General features: G+C 39.7%; 2 protein-coding genes across 5 annotated transcripts in view; one reads left to right on the forward strand and one right to left on the reverse strand.

The window, feature by feature from the left end:
* ASTN2 (astrotactin 2) overlaps nt 1–26,681 on the reverse strand; it is a 1,161,487-nt gene that overhangs the window by 364,223 nt on the left and 770,583 nt on the right.
* Nucleotides 8,085–17,915, forward strand: TRIM32 (tripartite motif containing 32). 4 transcript variants are annotated; one of them, XM_074292902.1, is made up of 2 exons: nt 8,085–8,165; nt 15,119–17,915. In XM_074292902.1, the coding sequence occupies exon 2, from the start codon at nt 15,202–15,204 to the stop codon at nt 17,143–17,145; it is 1,944 nt and encodes a 647-aa protein (XP_074149003.1). In that variant the 5' UTR covers nt 8,085–8,165; nt 15,119–15,201; the 3' UTR covers nt 17,146–17,915. The 4 variants fall into 4 exon arrangements, with proteins under 4 accessions (XP_074149003.1, XP_074149006.1, XP_074149004.1 ...); XM_074292905.1 differs by having other exon boundaries at nt 8,098–8,157; XM_074292903.1 differs by lacking the exon at nt 8,085–8,165 and adding an exon at nt 8,802–9,010.

The following is a 26,681-nucleotide window of genomic DNA, read 5'->3' on the forward strand; positions in this document are numbered from 1 at the left end:
CCTCCCCCATACCAAGGTCCTACATACCCTTAATATGAATTTGTTTTAAGATTGATCTCTCCCTTAACCTCTATTTTCCCCTTATTCTTTTTCCTTTTCCCCATCCTATTTAGATGAAAAGAAATGTTCAAGGTGTGAGTTCTTAAGGCACAAAGTGGAGAAGAAAAATAGGAATTGTCTGAAGAGGTCTCAGTTTATAAAAAGAAACTCATGGTCTTTTCTCTGGTCCCCCCAATCATGCTTGCTTCATGATGTCTCTCCTTTCATCCCCTACCATTCTCAAACCCACTCTGTTTTATGATATCTTTCTCCTTCCCATAGCTAACTAACTCTTCTAAGGTTTTAGGGTTTAGCCTGATAGCTAAGGGCACATTCCAAACTTCATGGAGTATTTCCTTTTCTTCTGGCTAACTGTAAGTTCCACCAGAGAACTTGTCTTTTCCAACACTGTTAAAATCCCTTTCTTGCTAACTACATGTTCTCAACAGTGTTTCATAGTTACCATTCCATTGTATCTTTTCATTTTGTTTGTAACCTCTAAATAAACCTCCTTTTTGCTCCCAAACAATGGCTATTATGAATTCTTCACATAACCTAACCCCAACATTTGATGCTCTATATCAGCCACATCACTTATGCTTCACAAGTTATTCTTATAAAATAAGAAAGTATTCTTCCAGAATCCTTTTAGGGGGCAAATACAATCCTAATACCTAGGCCAGGAAAAGATAAAACATTGAAGGAAAACTATAGGCCAATATCATTAATGAATATTGATTTGAATGTTAAATAGACTATAGTGATTTATCCAAGAAATCATTTATTATAACTAAGTATGACTTATACCAGGAAAGCAAGAATGGTTTAATATTAGGAAAATAATCAATATAATCATACTAGAAACCAAAATATCCAAAATATCATAATAATCTCAAAAGAGAGAGAAAAGGCCTTTGACAAAGCATAACACTCTTTTGTGCTGAAAAACCTATAAGAATAGAGGACCTTTTTTTTTTTTTAAATGTCCTACATAGCATCTATCTAAAACCAAAATCAAGTATCATATGCAATGTAGATACACTAAAATCTTTCCTAATAGATGCAGTAGTGAAGCCCTGAAGAATGCTCACTCTCATAACTATTATTTGATATTGGAAGTGCTAGCAATAGCAATAACACAAGAAAAATAAATTAAAGGAATAAAGAAGAAATATAACTTTTTCTGTTTGCTGCTGATATGATAGTACATTTGGAAAATTATGGAGAATCAACAAAGATACTAATTGAGGCAATTAATAACTTCATCCAAGTTGCAGGCTACAAAATAAACCTTCAAAAAGTAATAGCATTTCTATATAAAAATAACAAAACACAAGAAGAAATAATAGAAAGGGAAACTTCATTCCAAATGCATAGCATTCCCTTTATAAACCAATTTAATAACCATGACAAAAACGGAAATAAATTTAGCCTAGCATAACTCTTAAAAAAAATAATAATAGCTTTTTCTTTTTCAAAATACATGCAAAGATAGTTTTCAACATTCACCTTTGCAAAACCTTATGTTAAAATTTTTTTCCCTTACTTCTCACCTCCTCCCTCCCCTGGACAGCAAGTAATTCAATATAGGTTAAATATGTATAATTCTTCTAAATCTATTTCCACATTTATCATGGTATAACTTATTCTTGATAAAACATGATGACTCCTTGGAATGGCTACTTGTGTTTCTATATGTTTATTAACCATCTCTTTAGTAATCCAATCTAGAATTTTCCCAGGAATCATTGTCAAGCTCCCTGGCCTATAGTATATAGAGTCTCTTTTCTTATTTGAGAACATTTACTCTTTTCTGGTCCTGCCATAAATCTTTCAAAAATGGCTGCTAGTTGGAGCAGTATATAGACTCCTGACTCAAGTCAGGAGTTAGGAAGTTTTATCTTCATGAGTTCAAATCCTGCTAGTCAGTGTTTTAGTATGACCCTAGGCAAGTTACTTAGCCATTTTGTCTCATTTTCCTCATCTGTAAACCATTTCAGTAATCCTGTTAAGAAAATCTCAAGTAGGGTCATGAAGGCTTACACCCAACTGAACAATAATAACAAGAGCTTTAAAGTCTTGAAAAAGTACTTGTCTTTGGAAAAGATGTAAAGACTTAGATTCGAATAGCATTTGTCAATGGTTGAATGTCATTTTGGTCAGGGTTCCTTGGTATAGAAACATATAAATCAGCTTTATCATTGCTATCAATTATTTAGATATGGGCACAGATAAAATGCTTATCAAATTTACATATCAATCTAGAGAGTTCAATACTGAATTATAGTCAGGATACAAATAGAACTTGACAGCTGAACTTAATAATAATTTTTTAAAAATTTGGTTTGAGTATAGAGTCCTATACTCAAGTTAAACAGGAAACATTTATCAAAGTACAGGTTGGAAGAATCATTGTTAAATATATTTTGTCTAAAAGATATTGGGGAGGGAAAAGATGATATTAGTGGACTTTGAGCTCAATATAAGACAGTAATGTGATAAGAAGGATGAAGGAAGGGAGAGGAGGGGGATGGAGGAGAAGGGAGGAAGGAGGAGAAAGGGAGGAGGGAGGGGAGAAAGAGGAGGAAGGAGGGGAGGGGGAAAAGAGGAAGAGGGAAAGAGGGAAGGGGGAGAGGGGGAAGAAGAAAGGAGGAGGGAGGAGAGGAAGAGAGAGGAAGGAGGGAGAAGGGGGAAAAAAAGAGGGGAGAGAGTAAGGGGGAGGAAGAAGGAGGAGGAGGAGAAGAAGAAGAACTTGGGCTGCCCCCAAAAGAGGCACAGGAATAAGGAGGTGATGATTCATTCACCTATATTTGGCCTTAGACCCCATTAGAAGGATTATATGAAATTCTGGGAACCTGAATTTTAAAACACTGCTAATATGCTGGAGTGTGTCCTGCAAAAGGGTAACTAGTCCTTGGCACATGAGGAATATTTGAAGGGACCAAGAAGCCTGGAAGAAAAAAGACTGAGAGAAGAAATGACAATTGTCTTTTAGTGTTCAAAGAAATGTCAGAAGAAAGGGTCATTAGATTTGACCCCAGAAGTTAGAACTAGTAATAATGGGAAGAAGTTACAAAGAAGCAAATTTAGGTCTGGGGAGGGGAGACAGAGGTGGGAAAGCCAAGAACAAAAACCTGAGTTATATTAGAGTTGTATGAAAGTAGAATGGAATGCTTAGGAATTGGTAGGTTCTCTCCCATTCTTCCAAGGAGGGCCAAATGACCATTTGTTTCTCTTAAAGGCCAACTGCTCTACTTGTTCACATTCTTTTCTGTCCCATCTCACACACAGTTTTCACAAAATCTCCACCTTGGAAATGTTTCAGGAACTCCTTGCTCCCAAACTGAAAATAATCTCTAATGTTCTCTCTGTAATTTGCAATTTATTGCCCACCTAAGTTTACCCAAGCTGTAGGTCAGAGGTGGGGAACCTTTTTTCTGCCAACAGCCATTTTTATATTTTATAACATTTATATTTATAACATCATTCACAAAATGATCAACTTTTAGAACTCAAGCAGTAGGGAGGTTGTCGAACCTAACTTTCAACTCATCATTACCTGTGGTTGCCTTAGCAAATGATTTTGCAGGCAGTACATGGACTGGACATTCTCTCCTCTCCCTCCCCTCCACCCCCCCACTATAAGAGATCTGACTGTTATCTGTTTTGAAAGTGACAGATGTCCTACACAGCTGGTGGTTCAAGCTTTTGCAAGCCTCATGTTCCTCTAATGTAAGGAAATATTCCCAAACTGCAGAGACTGCTGTGCTCTCTTGTGAATTCGTAGCATTTATAGTTTGTATGAATCATTTAGCACTTATCACATCCTATCTTGTGATACCTTATGCCTTCATCTTGTATTGTTAATTGCTTAGTTTGTATATATGCATATCTTCATTCTATTGCCAGAATATATTTCTTGTATATAAATCAAGTCATGCTACCCACTGACTCAAAGATCTGCCAGGACTTTGTATCATCTCCTGAAAAGAGTTTGATTTTTCATTGATCTTATATTCAAGGCATTCTCTCATCTGATGCCTCGCCAACCTTGATTCCTATTACTTTATCCTCCTGTCTCTGCTCCAGTTAAAATTTCCTGTTATCCTAATGTACCATGATGTCTCCTATACCTCAAAGATTAGTTAGTCTAAACCATTCATTTTGTTTGTGAGCAAATTGAGGTTCTTAGAGAGACATATTAAAAATCAGGACTCCTGACTTTCATCACAGGGTTTTCCTCTGCACTTCATACTGCCTGCTTGGTCTTCAGCCCTATATGAGTTTCTGCTCATTTCTTGGTACTTCTTACTGTAGCCTATGCTGGGAATGCTCTCCATCCACCTCTTTAGCTACTAAATTCTTACATACTTTAAAATGCAACTCATATTACATTGTACTTCCACTATGAAACCTTCACCCTTGGATCTCTCATTTGCAATACTTTAATAAATTAATATAATAATTTATGTCATATCATGTATTAATTTCATATGTTTTAATTTTTATCTTCTTACTTGACTGTAAGCTTAATGAAAACAGGGACAATATCTTCTCTAAGTTTTTTATCTCTCTCAGCTCCAAGAAGAATTTCCTACATACAGCAGGCATTTAATAAGTTGGTACTTTTTGAATTCCCACAGTGAGTAACCCATGAAATACTTTTCCTTTGACCACTTGCCATTGACTTTACAGAAATCAGAAGGTTTGGGGCTAAAAGAGACATTAGAGATCATTTATTTGTCCCATTTCAGTCATTTTTAGTCATGTCTGACTCTTCATGACCCCATTTGGGGTTTTCTTGGCAAAGATACTGGCCATTTCTTTCTCCATTTATTTGACCTAATCCATTTATTTTATACAAAAAGAAATTTAGGTCAGAGGTGTGAATCCACTAATCCAATGTCATCTAGGTAGTCAGTAGCAAAAATGGTACTCAAATTCAGGTCCTCTGTCCTCACATGCACTGAACCGCTGAGACTCCTGCTTAGAAACATGAGCTCTGACATTCCTTCTAACTCAAAAGATTCAGATGATCAGAGTCAGAGTGGGAGGCAGGCATGAAAAATGGAGGAAAAGAAGCAGAAATTGGGGTGGAATTAAGGCCAAAGTGCTTCCCTAGTTCATTCCTACATTCAACACTTGTTGCCACAGATGCCATAATATTGGTGACCCCTTTGATACTTCTCCTGTTACCACTTTACTCAGTCCTCTGGGCTCAGTGTCAGGGTCATAGACACTCTGACAGATCACCTGCAGTCTGCCTTGGAAACTGCCCAGAAACCATTGGTCTACAGCTCCTCAGGGAAAGCTAATCAGCCATCGGCTAAGTGTGCTTCCCTCTTCAGCAAGAAGAAGCATGTTTCAGAGAATGTGGTGCCTTGGGCAACTGTGAAAGTGAAACCTCCCTTGCATCAGCTCATCATTCAGACTACTAAAATATCCCCTATTCATGATAGTGCAATGCTGAGTTCCCTGGTGTAGGACACAGAAGTCTGCTAATAAAGATGCAGGGTCCCTTGGAACACAGCCTAACCAGCACAAAACTATGCTAAGGTAGAAAGGGCATATTATTTTGGAGGCAGAATACCTGTGCTCCTAATGGTCATTTCCCTTGCTATATGAGGTTGTGGAGGCAATTTCATTTCTCTTGGTCTCACTTTTCCAAACTGCAAAATTAGAGAATCCAATTTGTAGGTCAAGGGCTGGGGGGAGGCAGGGGACTGTAAAGTTATTTCAAGGGATCCTTAAAGTGCTCCAAACAGTACAAATTCAATCCTTATTTAGCTCTAAAAAAATATTCAGTATTGCTAAGCATAATGCATAAGCAAATGCACCTTCTATGGACTGAATATCCCTCATGTTTCTATTTTTCAAAAATACATGATATCTATATTATCATATATTTAAATTGCTTATAATATTTATTAATTTTATATATTTTATAAATTTGCTACCCAAATTACTTACTTTTATTATCATGCAATCAATGAATCCCACAATACTTGTGGGGAGTTCACATATTTTAAAAAGTTGGAATCAATTTTTCTAGAGGATCTCAATCCTCTAATACAAGGCACAAGCTTCTTTGCCATTTATGTGACTGTGATCCTGTGCATTCAGGGGATCCCAATGACTCTTTGCTCATATATGTGACTTCTCTAGAAATCATTACTTAGAAGTGTTACTTCCTTATAGGATGTTAGAGCTGAATGTAATCTTAGAACACAGAATAAGGAAAGTTAGCACTACAAGGGATATTAAAACAGAAAAAGAACAGAAAATAAAGTTTTAGAGCTAGGAAGAAACAGAGACCATCTAGTCCAAACCATTAATTTTGTAAATGAGGAAATTGAGACTAGAGGGGGAGATTCAAAGACAGGTATCTTGGCTCACATTTTAGAGCTCTTCCCAATATATCCCACTGCCTATACTACATCTCTTAGCTCATCTCCCTCATAGCAATTATATACACACCTGTATACCCGTGTGACTTTCAACAAGCCTGTGGAGTGGAAAGAGGCTTCAGACTTGGAGAAATAGCATCTGGGTTTGAATACTGACTCTACCACTTAACACTTCTGTGACCACTGAGTAAGACATTTAAGATCTCTAGAAAATAGCCACTAACTTGTCTCCCATTTTAACTCTCATAATCCAGTCCATCCAACACACTGTTCCAAAGTAGTTCTCATCAGGCTCAGACCGAGAGACGTGATTCCTCTATTCAGTCACATCCAGCGACTTTCTTTCGTTTGAGAATAAATCATAGGCTCCTGTGTTGAGTTTTTAAAGCGCTCTCCAGGCTGGCATCGGCCTGTTCCCCACTACTCTGGGCACTATTCTTCCTCCTTTCCTCGGTGATTCAGACAGAACGGCCTTCTCTTTCGTCTTATTACTCGGGGTATTTCATCTCCCTTCTTTGCCCTTGCACTGGTCATCCTTCACTCCTGGAATTTCCTTCCTGCTTCCCACTGCCTCGAGCAGCCTTTTACTCCCTTAAGACATGTATTAGCATCATTCTTCTCATGAAGCCCTTCCCAAACCTATTACCTTGTATAAGTCGTTAACTACTTCACACATATTTGTATGCATTGTTCATTTTTTCTTATTTTTCATATCGCCGTAATTTCTCCCAGTAGCTCTTTTCCTCCCCCCTTTCAGGAAAGGGATCTCATGTAACAAAAAATTTTAAAGGGGAGGAGAGAGACAGAGATAGACAGAGACACAGAGAGAGACTGAGACAGAGAGAGAAACAGAGAGACAGAGACAGAGAGAGAAACAGAGACAGACAGAGACAGAGACAGATAGAGACAGAGACAGACAGACAGAGACAGAGAGAGACAGAGACAGAGACAGAGAAACAGAGACAGAGAGACAGAGACAAAGACAGAGACAGAGAGAGAGACAGAGACAGAGAGAGACAGAGAGACAGAGACAGAGAGACAGAGACAGAGAGATAGACAGAGACAGAGACAGAGAGAGAGAGACAGAGAAAGAGACAGAGACAGAGAGACAGGGACAGAGAGGGAGAAGAGAAAAATGCCCCAGGGAACCAGTCACTACATGGAAAAAGTCTGAGAAGATATGCAATGTTTCGCACTCCATCCTTCTCAAAGGAGGGGGTTAGAGCCCTTTTTTGGGCCTAACGTACATCTGTTTACACGGAATGGAGGCGTAACTGGAAGCTGCTCCGTCCGTGGTACTCGAGTCCCTAGCTGCCGCAGCAGATGGTCAGTCTCCTCACCAGTGGAGGCCCTTGGAGTCGGTTGGATTTCTTGGGAAAGTCTCTTTCTGTTCTAAATGCTACATTTCACGAACGCTCCTGCTTCCCATTCCCTGACACAGAGTGGCAGACCTCCTTTGTCCCCTCCTCATTCCCGGTCTATCCGCAGCGGGCTCCACGCCCCTCTATTTTTTCTATACTCTTCCCAGGCCATGCTAGCTAAGCTACAGAAAAAACTACAACTCCCAGACGATCTGGGTGGGAGGAGGTGGAAGCAAAGTTCGAGTGACAGACCGTATGCCGAACCTTCGCTGGCCTCCAGGGGGGCGCGTGCTCGCGCCTGCGCAGAAAAACCATCGGTAAAGGCTGCGTCGAGAGCCGCAGGCGGCCAGGTAGAGAGGTAGGGAGAGGAGGGGCGGGGGAGACTGGGGGTCGCGGGAGCGGGGAGCGGAGGGTGTGCGCCCTTTTCTGGGCAGCGAGAGAGCCTTAGCGTTCCATCTCCTGGCCACACCTTGCTTCGTCCAGGGAATGGAGCGGTCCGGATCTAGGAAACCCCGAGGGGGGAGGGGCAGAGGGTCGAAGGGGGGCGGAGGAGAGTAGGGGGCAGGGAGAAAACGGGGGAGGGGGACTACTGGAGACCCTCTCCGTCCCCCGAGCCCGCGGGCTGGTGCGCTTGGGGGACAGCTGGGAATGCCATTAATGGTGGACACCCTGGGATGGAGTGGGGGGGATGCAGAGAACCTAACACTGGGGGGGGGGGAGAAGCTGGTTTAGAAGAATGACCTTAGGAGAAACCAGGGTGGAAGGGGCCTTCCAGAGGTCGTTGGGGAAGTGGGGAAGGGTCGTAAATGAGGGAGGCCGGGAGGTTTTGGTCTGTCTAAATTGTGGAAACGGGGCAGTTCGGGTGTGGTGCCCGGCGGAGTGGGATGCAAGGTGCTCGGGATTCCCGTCTGTCACTCAGAGAAGGGGCAGCCTGGCGAGAGGCGGGGCCTCAGGCGAGGGGGCGGGGCTTACGGGGCACTAGGGGCCCGTCCTCAGCAGTGGACCAGTCATGGCCTTTAATTAGGGCGAGCCTAACTGAGCCCTCCTCTGCTCCATCCCCAAATGCGTCCGTTCAAAGTAGCGTTTTAGGGACCTGCTGTTCGTGGTGGAGAGAGCTCAGAGGAGTTCCGGGCTAGCTCCTTAATCAGTTGTGTGACCTTGGACACGCTCCTATTTGTGAAATGTCGGAAGAAGATAGGCAAGGTTTGTCCGGTTTTCTTTTCTGTCCGGTTTTTTCCTTTTTTCCTTTTCTCCAGCCCTGCCCTTAGGCCGGTTCTTCCGGCAGACTCAGTGTCAGGCCTAAGGCACAGGATCCCGTGAGGCCCGTTTCCCTTTCTCTCAGACGAAGGGGAGTGCGCAAGTGCTTCTTAGAGCCCTTCTAGTTCTGAAAGTCTGCGTGCTAACATTTCGTGTCCGAGGAGCTCTTCTAGCCGTGACTTCCCATGTTTCCGAAACTCGGCTGGTAATGAGAGCATAGTTTGTCTGCGCGTCCCTCTGACGCCCCGCTGGTTTCACTGAAGAGCCAAGTCGAGGTTTTCATGCAGCATCCTCCTGCAATACTCAGAACTCACGGGAACCCAAGGACAGATGGCCTAGAAAGTGATAAAGCTGTCACTGCTACGGGGAATGGGAAAATGGCTGCTCACTGACGGTAGTCTTCAAGTCAGGGAGAAATCAAAGGTCTTCAAACTCCCAGACTGGAGGGGCCCCAGAGGCTGTCCAGCTTTAACCATTCCAGAACAAGAATCTTCTCCTCCGGAGACCTAGCAGTGATCAGATGATCTTTGGATTCATGAAATCTGAAGTTCTGCCAGACACTGGTGCAGCCGGGCTGATGAGGCTTGATAGAGCTCCGTCCTGGGGCCCGTTCCCTGCTGGCAGCCATGGGTTAGAGGAGTTAGCTCACATTCATTCCCAGGCACTCCGTGGCTGTAGGACTGGTCACTTAATCCCGGAAGAATCAGGTGAGACTTGTGAGAACTGCTGAGTACAGGGCCTAACACACAGCAGCAGGAGCCAAATAAATGATTGGTCCCTTCCACTAAAATTCAACAGAAGTAAGAAAAAGTAAAATGCCATTATCATTTCTCCGGGACATTTTAGAGTGGATGATGGTATTACTCAGCAAATAACAGAGCCAGTTACAACAGTGATGAGGAAAGAGCCAACTGTTTTCTGAGACACTGCCTGGCAATAATGATTATAGTAATAGCAATAGTAATAATAATAGCTAACATTTATATAGAGTTTACCATGTGCCAGACAGTAGTACCCACTTTATAATTGTCATCCCATTTGATCCTTACAAGAATCCTCGGAGCTGTTATCCTTATTTTACAGATGTAGAAACCGAGGCGCTTAATGTCTTAAGTGACTTGCCCAGGGACATACATCCACTAAGGGAATGAGACCCCATTAAAGATGTAGTTCATTCTGACTCTAGTCACTATACTATCTGTCTGCATAGACAAGATCCTACAACTACACTCAACTGGAGTTTTTTTTTTTTGGGGGGGGGTTATTTAAATTCAGAAATTCTCTAATCCTTTGCCTTGCCATGAAAGGGAGCTAATCTTGGGCTCTTACAAGCTATACCAGGTGACAGTTTGAAAGACTTTGAGTAAATACCCTGGAATATATTTTGCATTTCTCATCCAAGGGCCACCCTAGTTAAGTAAGGAGGAGCTCATATCCATAAGGTTGGCTATCAGATGATTATTGTTTTCAGCCATGATTCACAGTTTAATAATATAGTATAGATGAGATATAGAATTTGTCATGTGAAATCACATGCCCAAAAATACTAGACTGAGAGAGTTGGGAGTTGGGGTAGGTCAGGTTGTCTTGAATCCAAATTGAAAGCAAGAACTATTTAGAACCCTAGTCCTATATCATTTGTCAAAATACATGATTCTGTTAAATAGTCCAAGTCTTTTTCCTGCCCCTCAGAGGAAAGTTAGGACATGATGATGACTTTTCTCAAGTATCTTAGAGGTTGTGAGGAAAGAAGCCTGCTTGTTCTTTTTGATGGCTAGAAGTTTCAGAGTTTGGGCAAGTTATCTGGAAGAATTTCCTAACATTTAGAACTTTCCCAAAGTAGATAACTTGTTTTGAGAACATGAATTCCTGCTGCTTGGAAGTCTTCAAACAGGCTAAATAATCACAGGTCTGATGTGCTATAGTGGTGATTTCTTCAAATTCTTCCCCCCCCCCCCCCCCTGCCCCTGGGGTTAAGTGACTTGCCCAGGGTCACACAGCTAGGAAGTGAATGTTAAGTGTCTGAGACCATAATTGAACTCGAGTCCTCCTGAATTCAAGGCTGGTGCTCTATCCACTGCGCCATCTAGCTGCCCCCGATTTCTTCAAATTCTTAACAATTTAAACAGACACAATCTTGCTTCCTCATAATATGATCAGCTATTTTCAAGTGCCTTATAGAACTCTCCTGTGCTGCCCTTGGAGAATAAGGAGGCACATATGTTAGTAAGAGGATTTTCAAAGGAAAGGGACGACTTTAGAAGTACTGGATTTTTATTAAAAGACCCAGTTTCAGATTCTGTGTGTACTTTACTATGTGACTTGGGACAAATCGCAATCTCTTCGGACTTGGTTTCCTGATCTGTTTAAAAGGGAAATTATATCTCTAAGACTTCTTACAGATTTGAATCCTATCCCTTTATAATGTTTTGAGGGAAGGGCATCAGGAAGGGTAGCTTTGTTTTTTTTGGACAAATTTCTAGGGATTTCCATAGGCCTCCATTATCCTCTTTAAACTTTCTTCCCTATATTGTTATTTTCTCCATCAAGACCTGCCCTAAACTCAACTGAGTCAAATATAGGTAGCCAAAGAGCAGAAATAATGTGGGATCATAGAATACAGAGCTAGAAGGAATCTCAGAGATTGTTTTGACCATCAGCACTCCCCATTTTACAAATAAAGAAACTGAGACCCACCAATGGGGAAATCACATGTCTAAAATTACACAGCTGAAATGGGTCTTTAACCCAAGTGATCTGACTTCATTGTCCTATTTCTGATTAAACAAGTAAGTTGAGGTGAGTTTGGAAATACCTGGGAGTGGGAGGATGATTTTTCCTTCCCCCTACTGTGCTGTTTCAGGCGTAGCTGAGTAATACTGGTTGCTAGGATGTTATTAGTTTTTCTGATATCCAAATGTTTGTGGAAGATATAGGGAATTCTGTTTCAAGATTCAGACAAAGACAGAAGACAGGCAAAAAATTTCTACCAAACCTACTATTAACTCATTAACTGATGGCACTTGATTTCATCATTGACAGGTTTGTTTCTGTTATGCATAGGTACGCAGATCCTCTTTTTCTTATTGTGTGTTCCAGGCCCTGTGGTTTTTCATAAGAAGAGTAGGATTGAATGATTGGAGGTTATCTTTTTTGCTATAGTGAGTCATTTGTAAACCTTCTCCCCCTTTCCCTCTTTAGTGTTTATGCTTGCCTGATGTCCTTGCCTGATGAGTTTAATCTCTGTTGTCAGCCAGTGTACCTGAACAGTCCTAAATAGCTCTCCCTGCTCTAGCACACCCAAACTGAGCTAATATCAGTTTGAGGTAACAGTGCTTCATTGAAGATTATTAGTCCCACCACCTGCTCTGGAACACATATGAACATTCCCCAGGGGAGAATATGTAAAGTATGAAGCCAGCTGTTTACCTAATGGTCATCCTATTATTCAGGACAAGAAATTGTATCTTGGAAAACTTGCATAAAAATAGGGGAGAGAATAATCCACAAAACCATACCTAAACTGATTTGGCCCATAAACAGCATAAATATGTATGTTGGGAAAGGGATATTTGTAATGCACATTATATTTCAAGGCCTCGAGCTGGAAAACTATATTTTTGCCTTCAGCTTAAGTTGACTTTAGAAAATGCCTGCTGGTACATCCACTCATGCCAGTGTAGGAAGGTAGGATGATTTCAACTGAAAGCTTAATTTGTTTGAGGATCTAATGTCCTGGATAGGTTAAGCCTCTCCATTTAATGATAGCCTGTCTCTTACCTTTTGTTTTAGGATTCTCCCATATTAGATGATCTAAGAGATGCTTCTAGCATGTAGACAAGTTGTGGGAAATTTAGTCACTCTTGTCTTGCCTAATATCCTTAAAGAGCTGTGCTTCCAAGGTGGGCATGACTTAAAGCTATTGAAGCATACTGGGATTCTTCTTTTCTGTTCCAGATCATAGAACCAATACAGAGAAGTCACTTCCTTTCTATATAAGTGCATGCAAATTGGAAGTCCTGAACTCAACCTCTTCTCATTGAATAGACATAAACCATGGTGTTAGTAGAAAGGGTATTAGGTTTGGAATACAAACACTTGTAGTCTAATTTCTATATTGCTACATAGTAACCGGGATGTTTCTCTGGCCTCCACTTTTGTCATCTGTAAAATGGAAATGATTATAAATTACTCACCTTGCAAAGTTCTATTGGGAAAAGCACTTTGGAAACTTTAAAGTACTATAAAAATTTAAGATTCAATTCAAATATTTTCACATGCACACTGGATCCTGTATAATTAAATTAGGTGGTAGCTTGTTTTGGAAGATACTGAGTGAGGCTCCAAGTTGATTGGTGTCTGGAAAGGGGTCAAGGTCTCTAAGCCTTGGTGAAAAAAGCAAAGATGCCTCTTTTAGATTTCTTTAATTTTGGCAATCTCAAAGCATTTGGGTCTTTTTTTGCCCTGATATATATATGACATGGGATTACCCTAAGAATGTATCTTGTTGTTAGAATCTAAATCATGATGATTTTACAGAATATGCTTCATGCTTGGGCTCTAATCTAGCATTTGGGAAGTGATGGAGGTAAAACAAATATTAAATGCTTACTTTATGTCAGAAACTGTATTAAGTGCTTTAAAAATATTTCATTAGATCCTCTTAACAACTCGAGTTTGATGCAATTATTACCCCATTGTACATTTAAAGAAGCTGAGGCAAAGATTAAATGAATAGTCCAGAGTCACATAGACTGTAAATGAACTAGGTAAAATTTGAACTTGGATGTTCCTGACTCCAGGCCTAGTGCTATGTCTACTACACCATCTAGTAATATTTATGGGTAGAAGAAAAAAAGAACTGATTCTATCTTTTATATATAATATTTAAAGGCAAGTGTCTATTAAAAGACAATATCCTTGTCTGATACCTCAACCATGGGAACTCATGCTCTAATGGCAAGCATTTCTGTGTCCCCAAGAGGGAGACAAGGGATGAGGAAAGGGAGAGAAGGGGAGAGAGAGATATGAGATGAGGAAAGAAAAATTTAAGAAAGGAAAGACTGGTATAATTTTCCCCATATTTATATGTATACTATGTATATATTCACATAAACATATGCACACATGCATGTATGTATACAACTATAGCTGTAAAATTTTCTAGCATTTCAAAAATTGATGGAATTGTCTCATTAACCCTTCTATAGGGTCAGCCTCAGAAATACTAGATTGTTGCATTGTGGGTTATTACACACAGTATCTATTCATTAAATGGAACATTCATTGTGGTGGTCCAGAGCTTATGCAAAACCAAAATGAAACAAATAAACAAACAAAAAAAGCTGAAGACCTTGGCTTTGGATTAAGAGATTTCATGGATGGAGCCCTAAGATGCCAGTTGTAAGTGTAAGCATTTATATAACATTGTATAGTAGGTGCTTGGTATCTGCTTTTTGGATTTTCTGTGGTGGCTAAAGTCTTCCCTTGCTTATCTGGTTCAGGATGTTAGTGGAAGAGCTTGAATCTTCAAGGAATCTGGGGCAGATACTTAAAAGTTGAGTACTTTTAGTATATGCAGTTTCATCTTTTTCTATCTCACTCTTCTAAAGCTGAATATAATATATTTGATTATCTATGCTTCTTCCCTTCCTTAGAACATTAATACAAACAAGAGAGAGTTAATTATGTTTTCAAAGTGCTTCCTACATTTCTGCATTGCCCACACAACCTCTCTCTCTTTTGGCCATCTGTACATCATAAGAATACACAAGCTGTATTTGGATTTGTAAGACAATTATTTATTTCTAGTGTCTTCCTTCCTCTGTTATTGCTCCTCATGCCTTTTTTTTTTTTTTTTTTTTTTAAAGGACTGAATTTTAAACCATATAAAATACTAAAAGGAGGAAACTGAGAACTATGGGCTCTGGGATGAGTCTGTCTAATAAAGTTGGGAATAACCAACTAGGTTTTATCAGTGATAGATTATAGATATGTTTGTGGGGTTTAGGGGCTAGGGAAATAAATTATTGTTGTCCCTCTTCTCATTGACAGGAACCCAAACCCTATGGAATGAAAGCAAGCAGTGAGTTACTGTATTTCAGGCTACACTAGTTGAAAGCTTCTCTCAGTTGGCCATGGCTACAGCTTCTCAAATGAATCTGGATGCTCTTCGTGAAGTGCTAGAATGCCCCATCTGCTTGGAATCCTTTACTGAAGAGGTTTTACGCCCCAAACTCCTTCATTGTGGCCACACTGTCTGTCGGCACTGTCTGGAGAAACTATTGGCAAGCACCATCAATGGTGTCCGCTGCCCCTTCTGTAGCAAGGTCACACGCATCACCAACTTATCCTTGCTAGCAGACAACCTGACCATATTGAAGATCATTGACACAGGTGGGCTGAATGAGGCCGTATCGATGTTGATGTGTCGGGCCTGTGGGCGGAGACTACCCAGACAGTTCTGCAAGAGCTGTGGCATATTGCTTTGTGAGCCCTGTAGGACAGCGAAGCACTCTTTGCCCAAACACTTTGTGCTCCCCATCAAGGAGGCGGCTGAGGAGCGGCGCCATCACTTTGGTGAGAAGCTTGCTGAGCTGCGGGAGGTGGTCAAAGAATTGCAACTGAGGAAGGAGACCCTGGAAAGGGTCTCCAAAGACTTGCAGAGCCGCTACAAGGCAGTTCTACAGGAATATGGACGGGAAGAACGGCGAATCCAGCAGGAGCTGGCCCGTTCACGCAAATTCTTCACAGGATCCCTGGCAGAGGTGGAAAAGGCTAATAGCCAAGTGATGGAAGAACAGGGATACTTGCTAAATATTGCAGAGGTACAAGCTGTGTCTCGTTGTGATTACTTCCTGGCCAAGCTCAAACAGGCAGATGTGGCTATTTTGGAAGAGATAGCTGATGAGGAGGAGCCAGAGCTGACAGCCAACCTACCACAGGAACTGACCTTGCAGGATGTAGAGCTCCTCAAGATGGGTCATGTTGGCCCACTCCAGATCGGCCAGGCAGTCAAGAAGCCCCGAACAGTCAATATAGATGAGCCCTGGGTTGAAGAGGTTGACGCCACTTCCATAACAATCCGGGAGATGGATGGGAGCCCAGATGATATGACTCCTAGTCCTCGGTCTTCGCCTTCTCGTCAGCGAAAATCTGAGGCGACAGCCAGCATACAACAGTGCCACTTTATCAAGAAGATGGGTGCTAAGGGGAGCACACCAGGCATGTTCAACCTGCCTGTCAGTCTCCATGTCACCAATCAGGGTGAAGTACTGGTGGCTGATCGAGGCAATTTCCGGATCCAGGTCTTCTCCCGCAAAGGCTTTCTGAAGGAAATTCGGCGCAGCCCCAGTGGCATTGACAGTTTTGTGCTCAGTTTCCTTGGAGCTGATCTGCCCAATCTGACCCCATTGTCAGTGGCCATGAACTGTCAGGGACTGATTGGTGTGACTGACAGCTATGACAACTCTGTCAAAGTGTATACTTTAGAAGGTCATTGTATTGCTTGCCATAGGAGTCAACTGAGCAAGCCCTGGGGCATTACTGCCCTGCCCTCAGGCCAGTTTGTGGTCACTGATGTGGAAGGAGGCAAACTATGGTGTTTTACAGTTGACAGATCAGCCGGAGTCGTCAAATTCAATTGTCTCTGTGGTGCTGTTCGGCCCAAGTTTGTTACCTGTGATGCTGAGGGCACTATCTATTTCACCCAGGGGCTGGGCCTCAACCTGGAGAATCGACAGATTGAACACCACCTTGAGGGTGGTTTCTCCATTGGTTCTGTGGGTCCTGATGGGCAGCTGGGCCGTCAGATCAGCCACTTCTTCTCTGAAAATGAAGACTTCCGCTGTATTGCTGGTATGTGTGTGGATGCTCGTGGGGACCTCATTGTTGCGGATAGCAGCCGAAAGGAGATCCTGCATTTCCCTAAGGGTGGTGGCTATAATGTCCTTATCCGGGAGGGACTCATTTGCCCTGTAGACATTGCTCTTACTCCTAAAGGGCAGCTGCTGGTGCTGGATTGTTGGGATCACTGCATCAAGATCTATAGTTACCACTTAAGAAGATATTCTACCCCTTAAAGGGAGCTGGCATTCATCATCATAGCCACCCTTTCTCCAGATAGATCTGTGGGTGTCCTTCATGCCATAGATTAGTTTTGTGTCCTAATTCTAGTTGGATAGGTTTAGAATTCAAGCTTCAGTGTTTAGAAGTCCTGTCCTTTAGTTTGCCTCTAAAGATAAAGCTTTAAAGTATCAACTGGCATTGAGGATGTCGGACAGTTTAACTGGCCTCTGACTAGCCACCAGGCCTCTCCAAGTCTTCACCAGCTTTAATCATCATAGAGACTAAGAAATGTCTCACCAGCAAACAAACCTTTGTTGATTTTCCTGTTTTTCCTTTGGATTCTTGGCTTGTTGGCTTGTCTCCAAGTAGCATTCTACCTGCCAACAAAAGGTTCTCTGCATTGATGATTGATCTGCATGTTCTACTGGGATCTGTTCCCCCAGCTCCTTATGGCTGGCTCTTCAGTAGCATTTCAAATGTAGCCCAGTAGTATTGCCTTTGGACTCACTCACCTTTACCAATGTGTAACAAGTCCAGTGCTCCCTAAGAAGATAAATACCACTTTGGGGATACTGTTTTTTGCGGATCAGAATGTTTTCAACATCTTAAACCACCAGGTTCATATGTGATTGAAAATGCAGTGACTTTGTGGACCTTTAGAGAACTCTAACTTGAAAGCTGATTGTCTGTTAAGGGGATTTGTATTTTACTTTGCCAAAGTTAAAAAAAAATATTGGAATCAATAATAACATTAATAGATAATATATTTATTTATACTCTTCAAGATGTTGTACTTAAGCCCCATTATTCATGAGCAACTTCCTTGGGTCTACTCAAGTTGTCTAAGAATTTGTAAAACAAGGCCAAGGGGTGGAAGTGGATTGAGAATCATTTTCATTACTGGAAAACTCTTTGGCGGGCGCTTAGCCCGCATTTCCCCAGTGGAGTGTAAAATATTCAGGTTCAGGATTTATTTCCATTCCTTTCTTAAGCATTAAATAATTGATGGCAGCTTCTCCATTACCAATGTTTGTTTCTTTTAATTAAATATTGGGAGGTGGTTTTTATATCCCATTGCTCACTTAGCTGAAGTTCTATTTCTTAGCAGGCAGTACCATCAAAAGAATCTATCCTGAGTAACACACTCCTCATCATTATACAGCTAGAAGCACCATCACATAAAGGGAATGCAAATCCCACTCCTAGTGCAAGTGAACAATTATCTGGCACCTAAGGTTTAGAGTCATGGACTCACAGTTTTAAATTGAGTTTTTACCATCTGTTCTTGCCTTCTAATTACAGTTCCAAAAGTGAAAGCAAGGTTGTTCTTTCAAGAAGATATTCTTTTGGGTGAAGAGATTCAAGAATTAGTGGCTGCATATTTGTGTTGACTAAGCCTCAGCTCTTTTTGAATTTCAGGCACAGAAGAGTGATAGAAAGCTGATGGGGCTGCCTGGAAATGGGAACACCGTAGTCCTATAGGTACTAAAAAAAACAAACAGTTTTTTTTCTGTGTTTCATTACTCAAAAACTTCCCCCTCTCCCCCCATGTTATGATTAGTTTCCAAAGGAAATGACATAATTAAAGGTAGCCCAGAACTAATTTGTCTTGGGCTTTTCACCTGAAGAGAGCATGGACTGGATTATGAAATTATGTCTCATTTTAGAAGATTGTATTAATGGAAGGAAAATTGATTCAATTAAAAGTATATCACAAACAGCTCTTCTTGTTATTAAAAACATTTTATCTGCCATACCAGCTAATGGCAGGAGATCCATCTCCCTTTGCTGAAACAATGACTAAGGGAATAGCTGTGAATACACACTCTGCTGCTGAAAAGTGAATACAGTATACTTGGCAGGCTTGATAGAAACATTCCCAATACTTTTCCACTTCCTATTAGCCCATCTATCATTGGGATACTTTGATATCCTTACACATTGTCCCTAAGTTTTACTTAGTGTTGTTTTGCTCCTTAAGTAACCTCAGCATGCAGTTACAGACCAGGAAAATGTGGGACTGGATTCAGGATGCTGTTTCAGCCACTTCTGTTTCAGCCACTCTTCATTACTGCAAATGTATAGGCAATTTTGGTGTTTCCCTTCTATTCCTTTTCTATAGAGTGTTTGCAATCCCAACTTTTAGCCACTTCTTCTGTCCCAAGAAAAAATGTGGGAGAAAGCAAACCAGGGACCTGACCAAAAGGATTCTCAGCTTCTAGAAGAAAATGGATGGGAGCAAAGAGTGAAATAGTCATCAGGATACAAAACTTGATCTTTCTGTGGTTAGATTATCAGAGGGTTAGATTCATTTTAAATAATGGAAACTGGGAGAGCATTAGATACACCTGTATAAACACATTGAAATCATAAAGGAAAATAGAATCTAAGTGAATATTTCAGGCAGCCATTCCTAAAATCCTTTCTGTCCCACATCTATGGGGGTAATCCAGAGCTGACTATTTGAGAATCCAGAGCTTTCCTACGATGACAGTTCTATTTGACCCATTTTATAACTGAGTAAACTAGAGACCTAGAGAACCTAGCTACTTAGAGCTGAGCAGCAATCTCAATACTTAAAGAAGCATCCATGAATATTAATGCCATTAACATCCCTGCTGAAGGCCATTATCAGCCTTTCTGTTTTCCTGTTTGTAAATTCTCTTGAAAGCTGTTATTAACTTCTTATCTGTAGTGTGCTTTGAGATCACTGTTTGAGCCCCTGGCTGAAAGTGCAAATTAGCATCTTTGTCATGTTCTGGGGAGGCTCAGAGACCCCCCAGACTTTAGACTCTACCCTTCAATTCTTCTCTATGAGCTGGATAACACTTCACTTTTAAGTGGCCATTAATTAGTACCAGATTAAAAGTGCAACTGCTTGAACATTACTTGCCTTACCCATAGGAAAACTACAAGACATAAAGCAAGCTCATCCCACCGTGTGGTTAATGGATTGCCTCCCCACTGACTATCTGAGCATTTACTGGTGTGAATTGACCTGCTTTAACTCTTTTACTAGCCTCCACTGAACAGCCCCTCTCTTCCCTTTCTGTAAACTTAACCCCATCTCAGAACAGTCAGAAATCCAAGTAGAGGGATACACAGTAAAATGATTTCTTGCTATGAATTTCTAACTAGACTATTACTGTAGTTATCCTATTTTTATATATAGTCTTTAAAACAGGGATTTTTGAACTGAAATCCACTCCTGTCTGGATAGATTAACAGGGAGTCTGTGAAATTGAATGGGGAAAAATACATTTTTAAATTTCAATATAATTGGTTTTCTTTGCAGTTTATTTTGTACATTTTAAAATATTGTTCTGTGAAGGCGACCATGATACATATAAAAAGGTTAAGAATATCTAACTTAAAGTTAGAGTTATGCTTAGATGAAGAAAGGATGCTAATTTATTAGGTCTTAAAAAGAAAGACATACTAAGGAAATAGTAAGGATTCTGCTTAGAAAATGGAAGAATTTTTAGAACTGGGAAGGATTTTAGAGCTCAGCTAGTGCCCAAACTGACAGATAAGAAAATAGCCTAGAAAGGAAGTGACTTGCTTAAGGTTGCACAGCTAATAAGCAATAAAGATAAAAGTAGCTCCCCAGGTCTGAAAGACAAATCCTTAAAAGTTTAGACAGATCAAGAATGGACATTAAGTAAAGTATTAATAGCTCAAAATTCTTGTTCCCAGCACCATTTATGATGGTTGGGTAGCTATTCCATTAGAGAAGTGAGGAGAATGAAATTGAAGTATTCCAGCTCTGCATGGGCTTTAAATTTACCTTTGACAATTATTAATCCTATGACTTTGAAGTCACTTGCCTTTGTTTATTTTAAGAAACTCTAGATTTTGCTACTAAATAACAGACAGGATATAGCTTATTGCTAGAGGAAGCTTCCATGTTGAGGAAATCAGTTTCTAACATAGCACTTATATTTCGTTTTGTTCTACATTATCTCCTTTGATCCTCATGTTATCATCTCCCAAAAATAGATAAAGGAATTGGTTCAGAGATTCCAAAAAATTATTTCCTAAAGTCACAATTAGTATAAAAGATTTGACTAGAAACTAGATCTTCTAATTTATTCTAAGGTGAGATTTCCATAAAACCAAATAGCCTCTCATCAAGTTCTTGTATAAAATGGATTGCTTTACAAAAAGATCCTAGGCTGGGTTAATGCTATTTTAGTCAACACATTTTGATTAAGCAGTTCCTTTATGATCTAAGTTCCAATGGACAGAAGACTAAGTTATTGTCCCTACTCTGAAATTTATGATCTAGGTAGGAAGATTAACAACTATAATGCCAAGTAGCACATGAATATTATATTAAAAAATTCAAACATGATGCAGTGGGACTTCATGGGAAGGAGAACATGGAGGAAGGCAGCCTTAAGGAAGAAAGAGGTTGGAAAGATGAATAGAATTTTCAGCAGGCCTGAGAGAAGTGAATAAAAGCATAATCCCCAGCCAAGTAATTGATATAAAAGACAGCCTCAAGAAAGGTTGGATTTCAAGGACTTATTTGGGGGGCAGCAGGGATGTGAGGAAATGCAACAGTAAACTCAGCTGAGCTCAAACTCCTAATTAAGAAGGCTTGTGAGGGGGAGGAAAGGGCAGATTTAGAATTTAGCTATAGCTACATATTCAGTAGGGAAGCTTGAACATATTAAACCTGCAGATTAATTAATTGATTAAAATAATTGGGATATCTTTTTGAATTTTGAAGAGGGTAAAAGAAGTCAAGGTAGAAAAGTTTTAAAAAAAAAACACTCAAGCTTGGGTTTCCAAATGGAGTTTATACATGACTAGTTTAAAAGAGACACACATGCTCAAACACACATAAATGAATTTGTGTGTACATACACACAACATACACGTGTATAGGTTCATTGCCATTAGTTCAGAAACTAAAAATAGATTCTTATTCTATTTTATGTTCAATTCAAGCTATGCTTAGTAATTCCTAGACAAAGTAAGCTAAAGTTATTTGGGAGATAAGATTATTTTCATGTGAAAGGGCTGATCAAATAAATATACATTTGAAAAAATTACGTATAAGATATCTCTTACCAACATAAAGTATTGTGGGATGATAGAGTAGTGTACTTTGTATCAGAACACTTAGGTTCAAATCTCAGTTCTGACACTTAATAGTTTTACAATACCATTCACATTTATATAATGTTTTGAAATTTATAATAAGGCAGTTTCTTTGCAAAAACTATGTTTAGCCAGCAGTCAAGTATAGATGAGGGAAAAGGCTCACATCAGGTGATTGTCCAAGGGATAGATAACTTTTTGTTGGTGGGGGGCGGAGCTGCCTTCTTGAAGAGGACCAATGGCATCACCAGACTTGGATTTCAAGTGAGGCAGAGCTGCAAAGTCATGAGCCTCTCTCCTGTAAAGTCATCAAAGTCCAGTGGCAAGACAAAAGTCAAGAGAACTGACAATGGTTTGGTTTGTAGTGGGTGACTTTGGCCTTTCTAAATTAAAGTCTTTCTCAGGTATGAGTTTGAGGCAATATCAATTCAATGACTGAGGTCTATGGAAGGATTGAGACAACTTGTATATTAAGGGTCAGAGGCAGGATTTGAACTCAGGTGTCTCTTGGTTCCAAGTGCAGCCTCCTTTTACCTTCCATCATGAAAGCTGAGAAACTTTTCACAGTGAGCACCAGTTTCCTCAATATTCTTCCCAACTTCCTCACAAAATTGTAAAGAAAATACTTAACATGAGTGCAAGCTCTCATCGTATTAGTAGTTGGTTGCAACTTTATATATAACACATGACCTAATTACAATGGGAGCTCTAAGCAATTCTCACTCTGTGACTGATGGTATTTGGAACTAACGGTAAATGCTAAGTGGAAGGGAATGATGACATCATCCAATCACTTTTGGGGGATGGTGAGTCTTTGATGTAACACCCCCTTCTCTTAAGAATCTTGAAACAGCTCGACCATACCTTATTGGCATCTCATTATTGTCCTTTCAATGGACATGTTTCAGGTTTGTGGCATTTTTAGCAAGGCAGAAATCCTGTCCAGGGATAATTTTCCACAATTTAGTTTTTCACATATCTTATCATACCTGCCTTCAGCAGCTTGCCTTACTTGAAGCCACCTTTAGGTTCTAGGCTAGCCACACTTTGGGAATGCTTTCTGCTTCAACAGAAAGTTTATAAGAAGCCTCTTACTAGGTTGACTTTATATTACATGCTTACTCCCATTCAAGCATTTCTTCCCATTTATTGGTTCTTATGAACCCAGCCCTTACATTTGCCTGAGTTTAAATCCTTTCATAGACATTAATTAGATATAAGAACATAAGGAAGTCATTTAGCCACTCAGTTTCAATTTTCCCATTATTCATCTCCTCCAAGATGATGATGATAATGAAAATTGTTGCAAAAATTAAATGAGATAATATATGTAAGCTCTATGATATGTAAAACAAATATATAAATTATCACAAGACTTAAAATACTGTATAAGCATTATCATTGTCATCATTCCTGTCAGCTGACCTGGACCTCTGTCACTGTCCAGTCTAACTCTTCTCTAACTCTTCTTTTTGGTTCTAATATTCTAAAAATTCCACCTTTCCACCAGTTTACAGAATGTGGCTTGTCTTACTCTGTGATAATGAATAACCTATTGCCTGATGAGCAGTTGCCCTTCTTTCCCTGGCTCCCTTTGTACTTGTTCCACCATCTGGAGTCATTTAGACTTCCAAGGAATTAGATGTGGGTAGGTGCTTCACTGAAGATTTTGTATTCCTTGGGGATCAAATGCTTCACTGAACTATACAGGTAGAATTCTCCCTTTGGTCCAGGAATTTCTAGGATCAAAGAATATGGAGCTGAAGATTCTTGGAGATTATTTTAGTTCAACCCTTTTATTTTACTTATGAGGAAACAGACCTAGAGAGAGTCTAAGTGCCTTTACGAATCTATTTACTACACATGTGATCCTAGGTACTATGAATCAGAGTTTAGAGATCAGCTAAGTTAAAGTAAAAGGAACTATTGGATTCCCTCAGGATATTTTGGCAAAGAATCTAACCCCTAAAAGGTCTAATAATAACAGTTGACTTTTATGTAGCATTTTGAGGTTTCCAAAGTGTGTTGCATATGTTCTCTCTTTCAATCATCACAACAACAATGTGAAATAAATACCATAGTTGAGAAACTGGGACTCAGAAATTTATTTCCTTGATCACAAAGCTAGTTAAATATAAGAGGTGGTATTCTCAAGCTTAGTTCTCTCAGTGCTCTTTCTCATATTGCAGTGTCTTATGGAGGTATTCAGTAGACTCCCAACTTAGGAAAATCCTATACAGTGAGGCCAATATAGTTGTTGTATTTTCCAGGAACAGACACCCTCAGATAATATTAAGGAATTAGTTGTAAAATGCAGATTTGTGGGAGAGGAAACGTTTGGCTAGATGAAGACAGCAAGGTGCTGGGCAGGGTAATGGTGTCTGGCCACAAATTTCTAGTGATGCCACATAAGATGTTAATTCATTCCTGAGAACTTAATTTTCTTTGCCATCCAGCCCTTCTTGCTGATTCATGTCCCCTAGGCATTGTATAGGGTAAGACTGGCACAAAAATTGGAATCAGGAGGTCTGGGTTCAAATCTCAGCTTTGAGAAGTCACTTGGACAATTATTGGACAGGCTACTTTATTCATCTTGTGGCTCAATTTCCTTATTTATAAAACTGGACAAATGATAATTGCAGTACTTATTTCAAAGGATTACAAAGAACTGACTTTATAGTTCAATATTATATAAATAAGTCATTATGTCTTTCAACTTTAATAATAGTAACAGACTTTTATATAGCTCATTAAATTTTGCAAAGTACTTTAGATCCATGACAAATATTCTTATTTCTGTGATGTAGGTTAGGAAACCAAGACTGTGAGATTGAGTGATTTATCCATGGTTATAGAAGGAGAAAGTGAATTTGAACCTGTCTTCCATTTTTACCATTTTATTCACAATGTTATGTTATATTCATAAAGAGAAGCCTAAGGAAAACATCTAATTATTTGGACTTCTGCTCAGGTCATTTGGATATTTCTCCCCACAGGTTTCCTAAGAGGACTTTTATGTGAATATTACTTATACCTGGAGTATATTCCTCCTTCAGAAATGGATAACTTCTTATCCTCCATATATAATAAGGGTAGCATATAGAATAGGGAGGAAATTAAAGGTTAGGGATAGAAATTATAAGATCATTCATTGGATATAAACGTATTTAGTCTAAGGTTTATTGATCTTTATTGTGTCCTGGCTTCCTTTGTCAGTCCAATATGGTCTGGGAAACTCTTCTCAGAATAATGTTTTTAGGTGTATAATATGAAATACATGGGGTTACAAAGAAAACTAATTATATTGAAATATAGTCAAATGCTTTAAAAAATGTTCCTAGACCTTGAGAACTTTCATTTTACCTCATGTCAAGAGGTGAAACTGGGGTCTCAAGATTCTGCCACAAGAATATAAACCATTCCAGGACCTAGCAAACTGGAAAAGTCCCAGTGACAGACTGTGCACCTGCCATCCAAAGACCAGCCAAACTAAATTTGGAGCTGTTCATCAGTAGAAGGTTAGCTCCTAAGTTATTAAGAGTTCCAGCCACTTTACCTGCCAGTGATTGTCTACAAGGTAATCATATAAGTGGGGCAACCTGTGTTAGTGGAAGGAGAATCCACCTCTATAAGATCACAGAGGTTTTGAAATATTAAATTAGTAGTACTTATAATCAATAACAAGACTGATTATAAATCTTTATTTCTTTCAAGCAACTTATGCCATTTTGTAGACATATTATTCCTCTCCATAAAATGGTATCACAGTGAAGAGGCAATGAAATCATTATTCTCATTTTACAGATTAAAAAAAATGATGCTTAAAGATGCTATGACTTTTGTAAGGATATTTCAGGGTAGAGTTTTTGGATTTTATGAATTTATTAGCTATTCACTAGATGACAACAGTGATGACTCAATTATATAACATGTTAAGGTTTAAAAAACAGTTTACAATTTAAAGATGATGATATTAAAGTAGCTATGGTTAGTACAGGGGGTTCCAAAAGCTTTTGTACCTTAAAATTTAGTTTTAAGTTATTGAAACTATTTGTATAGTGTTTAAAAGTTCCTTTTTGATAGACTTTATCAAATGATATTCTCAAGACATTCCTGAGGCAGGAATCTAGAGTACATTGTCCCTACTTTCTGAATTAATAAACTGAAGTCAAGAAGTACAGTCCTAAATGGCTAATAAGTGGAGTTGTCAGGATCCAAACCCAAGCCTTTTTTCTGTCTCTGAGTTCAGTCTTCTTTCTAGACTACTAAAGTGATTGATCTTTTCTGACAGTCCCCTTCCCCTATACTCACAGCTGAATCTCTCAATTTTTTGGAGTTCAATGAGCAGGAGGATAAACAATCTGCTTGCTCTCAATCTCTCAACCACACATTCAGTTCTTGTCTCTCACCCCTGAGAGGGAAGAAAACTTCTGACTCCTGT

The sequence above is a fragment of the Sminthopsis crassicaudata genome, chromosome 2 (assembly GCF_048593235.1).
Source record: "Sminthopsis crassicaudata isolate SCR6 chromosome 2, ASM4859323v1, whole genome shotgun sequence".
Classification (NCBI taxonomy): Eukaryota; Metazoa; Chordata; class Mammalia; order Dasyuromorphia; family Dasyuridae; genus Sminthopsis; species Sminthopsis crassicaudata.

Excerpts from the sequence above, each read along its gene's own strand:
- TRIM32 (XM_074292902.1), top strand. The coding sequence starts at position 15,202 with ATGGCTACAGCTTCTCAAATGAATCTGGATGCTCTTCGTGAAGTGCTA.